General features: G+C 36.1%; 1 protein-coding gene across 1 annotated transcript; it reads right to left on the bottom strand.

The window, feature by feature from the left end:
* Window positions 1-4,021: 4,021 nt before the first annotated feature.
* LOC147293204 (uncharacterized) lies at window positions 4,022-6,492 on the bottom strand. The gene is made up of 3 exons (XM_086234139.1): window positions 6,431-6,492; window positions 6,284-6,328; window positions 4,022-4,123 (listed from the first exon to the last, which is right to left on the bottom strand). The coding sequence occupies exons 1-3, from the start codon at window positions 6,482-6,484 to the stop codon at window positions 4,022-4,024; spliced, it is 201 nt and encodes a 66-aa protein (XP_086090265.1). The 5' UTR covers window positions 6,485-6,492.
* Between the last annotated feature and the right edge of the window lie 254 nt (window positions 6,493-6,746).

Genomic DNA, 6,746 nt, shown 5'->3' with positions numbered 1-6,746 from the left:
TTCTTACGGATTAAATATATAGCAAAGTATAAGACTTAACATTTGGCATCATTTTTCTTCTCACCAATTCTATATATTAGAAAAGTATATTGCAACTGGTTCGGCGATACTAGCCGAACGAAACTTACATTTTCAGCGGATGACTGCCGAACGAAACTCACATATTCTGCGGGCCAGTGCCGAACGGGGACTGTGGCGGCATCGGCGGAGTGGTAGAGTGTTAGAGTTCGTTTGCATTTGGGGCTGGTCTTGGCGGGGTGGCTGGCCGGGTTGATAAGCCAGAGAGAGAAAAGGATGAGGAAGAGAGAAAGAAAGAGAGAGGTGGGGTTGGCGTGCTGCGCGTGGTGGTGCAGGGTGGCTGGGGTAGGGGGTACATTGATAAGACAAAGAGAGAAAGGGAGGGAGGAGAGAAAAGGAAAAAGAGAGAGGTGGGGTTGGGGGTGCTGCCGGGTGTTGCGCGAGGTGGTGCGGGGTTGCTGGGGTGTGAGGTGGGATCGAGGGTTAGGCTTGTTTGCTGGTTTTGGGTGGGAGGCCGGTGTGTATTGTTTGGATGTTGGGTGGGGTGTGTGATGTTTGATGGGTTATTTTAGTAATGGGAGGGGTGTGTTAAAGACAAATTTCAAATTTTAGAAGAGCAAAAGAGATGTGCAGAAAGGAAAAAAGGAAAAAACAAAATATGCAAATAACAGCTCTCTTTTTAAAAAAACAATGGGCTATTTTTTCATATCTAGTCTATAAGGGTGGTTTTTAAAAAGGGAAAATTATATCAAAAGAACTAATATTATAAGCATTTTTCAGTTGAGGACTTGCATTTCACTTTGACTCAATTAAGGACTTGTATTAACCAAGTGTTTCAATCAATGATATTCAATCACCTCCATTAGTATTTCCTTTAAAAAGTGATCATTTAACTTGCACATGACCTGTTTGCAAGGGCAACAAAGTATTTTCTCTAAACAAAATTAAAAAAAAAAAAAAAAAGACTTAATGAATTTTATAAGTTAAAAAAAAAAAAAAACCACCCCTGCACCATGCCTCCCCCTAGCCCCGGCCACCCTCTTGCCCCCACCACCCAGCCCCGACCCTCCCTCTTCCCCCATCCCCCCCAACCTTAACCCGGAAGAGAGAAAGAGAGGAGACGCAGAGAGAAATGAGAGAAAAAGAGGCAAAGAAAGGAAAGGGGCGGCGCTGGGTTCTGGGGGAAAAGGGAGGCTAGGGCTAGGTGGTGGGGGGAGAAGGAAGGCCAGGGCAGGGAGTCAGCAAAGGGTTGTTTTTTTTTTTTTTTTTGTACAAAAATTTTAAATTTGTTTAGTTTTTTTTTTTTTTTTTCATAATTTTGTTAGGAGAAAAGACTTTTTTGCCTTTGCAAATAAGTCATGTGCAAGTCACATGATCAGTTTTTAACGAAAATGTTAATGGAAGTGACAGAATATCCTTGATTGAAACACTTAGTTAACACTAGTCCTTAATTGAATCAAAGTAAAATGCAAGTTCTCAACTCAAAAATAGGGTATAGTATTAGTCCTTTTGATATAATTTTTCCTTTTAAAAACAATGGGAAGTCTTTACATATATATTTTCTAGAAAGGTGATTTTGGTGATTATTAAAAAAGAAATAGAGGGTTCCATAAGGCCATTTTTGAAAAACAAAGGGCGTATGAGATATTATTATTATTATGGTTTTTTCCAATTTTGCAAGGATGTCCTTGGTGTTACCAAGGTTAGCTCTATCCTTATCTCAATAATGATGTTGCCTTTTATCATTATTATTTTTTATATTGCTCCATTATAATATTGTCAATTATGGCTTAAGTGCAACCATATCACATACTATTGAGTGTACTGGTTAGCTCGGCCTGGTGATTATGTGCTCACTCAAAAATCATGGATATTTAATTTTCTTAGGAAAAAATTTTGTGCCCTATTAGAGCATGGAATCCATGTGCCCTAATCCTATGTGACAAATTTATATAATACACATCATTCTTTTATTTTATTTTTTATTTTTGTAATTATACACATCACCCTCTATTTTTAATATAAAATTAATATCATTTTTAATTATTGAAAGACCATCTTACGCAATCTAAATGGTCTTAATTTTTACTTAATTTGTTACCTTCTCCATATTCGATATCTGCAACCCACATTCAGATCACACAAAAAAAATTGCAGCACTCGTTGTTTTCCCACATGAATCTCCTACTCATAGTGTCGTTGCTATAATGCAAACAGTGACCAAGCATCTTTTAAAATTAAAATTTCATAAATTCGAAGTCACACTCTAAGCTAGGATAATAGTATAAAGGAAACATAATAAACGAAATTGCATGAAATATAATAAAGATAAACCTAATATACATTAAAATATAAAATATAAAATTATAAAATTTGTTCGGTCTCTAACAGCAAATTATAAAATTTGTTGCAAGCCCGCACTATCTCCCTCCACAAAGATTTCAAGCCACCAAACTCACGCACGGTCGGAGGCCCCAAGTTACGCTTGAAAATTTCGTAAAGTTCAGTCCAAAACAATTCTTTTCTTAGATTGGCACCAAGTGCCGCATTGGGACACTTCTCTAGCCAAGCCTTCACGTAATAGGGCGTCATCAAATTTGATGTAAAATTAAGATAGAAATTTGTGAAGAAAAACTATGAATGGATAAGGTATATATAGAAATTTGGGGTTTATAGTTGTTGGAAATTTAGTGGATTTACAAAAAAATTAAATTTGTTTTGGAATTTTCTAGTATTTTTTTGAATTTTAAATAAATTTTTATGATTTAAATAAAAAAACAAAGTGATCAAATTAAAAAAAAAAAGTGATCGTTTGCTTCCCATCTAGGTCATTGATCCACCAATGGTCCAATAATCTTGGACGTCGAGGTGATACACGTGCGCCATCAGAGGGTTTTAGAACCAGTAGTAGCTGATATGTGGGGCCCACGAAGCAGGTGTGTTGGCGCATTTGATTCCCTTTCTCTCTCTTTCGTTTGCTTCTCACGTGGGTGGGCTTGAGCTTTATAGGTTTGGGTTTGGTGATGACCCAATTATCAGTTCCAGTTTGGGTTTCACACCAAAATTGGTCATTATTTCCGGCCCATTTGTGTTGTGTGTGACCCAAATGATACCCAAAATGAGTTTTGGGTCACCAAAATCGGCACCATAGTAGTAGGCCTTACAATGGATGTACACTGTGTTGTTCTCACAATAACTGGAAAGGTGAGAAGGTGAATGTAAAAGAGGCATTGTATACACTAGCATGTAAAAAAAATTTCCTATAGAAGACTACCTAACATTCATGGTAGCAATGGATGAATCATGAGTTTGTGTAATGAGTGAAATGAGGCTGTGTTGTAGTTTTTTTTTTAATCGTGTGTTGCAGTTTTCACAACATTTGACCAGGGATCTTAGTGGGAAGCATACTATGCATATCTTCACGAGGAGTGTAGGTCCCTTAGCTTATCATTACTGTTTGTTGGTTGTATGCTGCGCAGATTTAGCTTCTGATTTTGATGGAATTCTCTAGGGAATTTGCAAGGTACTTCTAACATTTCTCATTATAATTTGCTGGAGTTACTTTTGCTCCTATAAGAAACTAGTTGCAATGAACTCTGCTAATTTGTATTATATAGACAAAGATAAAGAGTAATACTTCGACCTTTAAGATTATAATCAATCATCTTAACTCAGGATCCCAGTTGCCAATCTGCTTAATTGTCAGTGTTGCAGCAGAGAAGCAGCTGCGTCAAAAACTTGGTATAGTACCCAAGCTTCAAGGGCCCACCTTAAAATTTTCAAATTAATTAAACATTCACAAATGAGAAACATGCATTACAGTATCAAAACCTACATTGTTAACACTTATCTTATTGTACTATTGTACTGTACCTTGAAAATGTATAATGGTGATTGGTTATAAGTTGGGTAAGGAAATTTGTAATTCAACTTGCAAAGGTTTATTGTTTGCTTCAATATCTGTTTATTGGTATATTAAAAGATGCACACAAATGCTCTGTACTTACTCATCCTTGAACTTCTGAATCTTTTCCGAATCTGTCTCATGCATATGTTTTTTGAACTGCTGCCGCACCATATCAACAACAAGTTCTGTATTGTTTTGCTGCATCATTAACAAAACAAAATCCTACAATTAAATTCTTACATATTTTTCAATAAGTATGGACAAATTTAATAGACTTGTTAGAATGTGCACTAATACTGCATTTGTTTCATTGCAAAAACCATGGAAAATAATAAATTTCAGGAAAGCCCAATTTTCCAGGTGTTTAATCAATTTTCCTAAAATCAAGAAAGATATACATCATAAAAGTAAAAAAAATCTTGGAAAATTGCTTCCTGGAAGCCAAGTTTTGAAATACGCCACTTAGAATAGATTGGTGCATTCCATTTCAATTCTAATATTTGTCTCTCTGACTTAGGAGCCACAGTTTTCAAAAACTCAAAAAGTATCAATTAGAATTTAGTCTACAGGTATTTCCTTCCACAAACCATTCCAAGAAAATTGAAATCATTGGCAAACAATTTGGAAAATTAGGAAAAACAAAACTTTTACAGTGTGTTTGGATAAAGAAATTTAACTCGGTATTTCATTAAAAGTCAGAATTTGAGAAATGAAAATCTCCAATTCCCTTGTTTGGCCTCATTAACACGGAAATCTTAGAATTCTAAGCGGAAAAAATTATGGAATTTGAGAGTCATAAATTCTGACTTTAAATTCCACCTAAATAGGTGTCATTTCCAAATTCCATGACATTTGAGATTTTAAGAAAAAAGACCCACCCACCACAACCACCATCTAGACTTGGATCCTTTGCCAGTTTTCTTCCTATTAGACTATACCTGACTTTTGATCTCAGCCCTCTAATAATTATTTGTGACTTAGATCTTGCTACATTTACAAACTTTTTTTTCCACAAATAATATTAAGAAATTAAAAGGTTAGAAAAACAAAAAATCATAAAGCCCACTGCCCACCCATCTCCACCCACGCCACCTCCAACCACCCTCATAACCTCCTCCCCTTTCTTTTTCTCTCTTATTTCTCTCTCTAAACTCTCTCTCACTTCCCTCCACCTGCAGCCGTTGCAGCTTTGCCATTCTTTTTTTTTGTTTGTTTGGTAACAGTTACGATTGTGATTGGAATATGTTGGGCTAATCTTTGTTTGGTCTGCCATTTGGGATTCCCATCAATCTGATCCCAACCTGATTTCCAAGTTTATTATAAGAAAATGCAATTAATGGAGATGCTTTTTTTGTCTTTGGTTGCTAGGCTCTTGGAATTGGAGAAAAAAAAAATCAATCTTGTGAAGGAATTTTAATTTGCAGAGAAGAGATGAGGAGTATATAGAGAGAAGAGAAGAGAGAATGGAAGAGAGAGACGAGTGTGGTCGGAGACTCAAAGGGAGGGGAAGGTGGTGGCGTGGGTGGGTAGTCGGTGGGGCTTTAATTAAAATTTGTAATTCATGTCATTTACAAAATTCTATATACATACATCCAAACAATAGAAAATGTAATTTATAGAAATTTAAATAACGGAGTTTTAAATTCTATCATTTATGAATTTCTGTGAAAATTAAAATTCCTTCATCCAAACACACTGTTACTGAAAATAATTTTCCAAGTAAAAGTTATGTCTGGAAATTCAACGCAAGAGATTGAGAACCCTTGAGGCCTTGAACTAAGAAATTATAGCTCGGCCAAAATAAACAATTTAAAGTGAGAGGTGGACAGGTGGAGAGTATGTCAAAAATTCAAGGCACAAGATCTTTACGTTTTTATGGCTATGATGGTAGCACCATCAATGTTCAATCCTTCTCTAAGTTTACCAGAGCAATCTTCTATCAGAAATCCTATCTCAGATTGCACTGAGGACTCATTCAGAGGAAAAATGCTAATTTATTTTGGCCTGCAAGTAAACAATGCCATCACACATTGGCTAAAGTTATCTTCCTACATAAGTCCCACTTCATGAACTTGAGCAAGACCCAAAGTTTTCTACTTTCTTAGTTGGGAATATGAAATGGAACTGAAAGAGGTATTCGTGAACATGTGCAGAAGCAGAACATTTACCCATAAGAAGATATAATAGGCAGAGACGTCACATGGTTCTAACTTCTAAGATTGACTGAAAGGACCCAAATTGAAAATTACACATTGAACTTCATTTCAGCCTTGTATGATTGATGTTCAGTTAAGCTTGAGTTGAATCTCATTTCAAATACAACAAACATTTGTGAGTGAGAGAGAGAAATGTACATACCTGATGACCAACATATTTAGCTCTTCGAAGGCACTCGTGGTAGAGCTGCAACGACAAAAAATCATTAAAACACAAAAAAAAAGTCGAGAAAAATGATTATTTGTTTGACATAAATGCAAAGGAAAAGAAGAAATTCCCGGTACTAACTCTAATCGCATTGTTCGCGAGTTCAGGAGGCAGAGCGGTTTGCAGAGACGGCATCTTCTTCTTTACCTAAACAAAAATCCCAATCTCAATCCACACACTCAAATGAAGTAATTCAGGGAGGCAATTTGCCAAACAGCGTACAGCAAATAATCGTTCAAATGGAAGGTATAAATAGAATGAAATGGAAGAACTAAATAATTATGTAACAGAATCAGTTGGCTGCAGAGTTTTTGTTACTTCTGAGTCTGTGACTAATTTTTAGGGCTGCCCATCAGTCAGTTCGGTTTGGTAAATGGGCTTACTGATCCGAAAACTG

The sequence above is a fragment of the Dryas octopetala genome, chromosome 2, assembly GCF_963921425.1.
Source record: "Dryas octopetala chromosome 2, drDryOcto1.1, whole genome shotgun sequence".
Classification (NCBI taxonomy): Eukaryota; Viridiplantae; Streptophyta; class Magnoliopsida; order Rosales; family Rosaceae; genus Dryas; species Dryas octopetala.
This window is presented reverse-complemented; position numbering and strand designations above follow the sequence as displayed.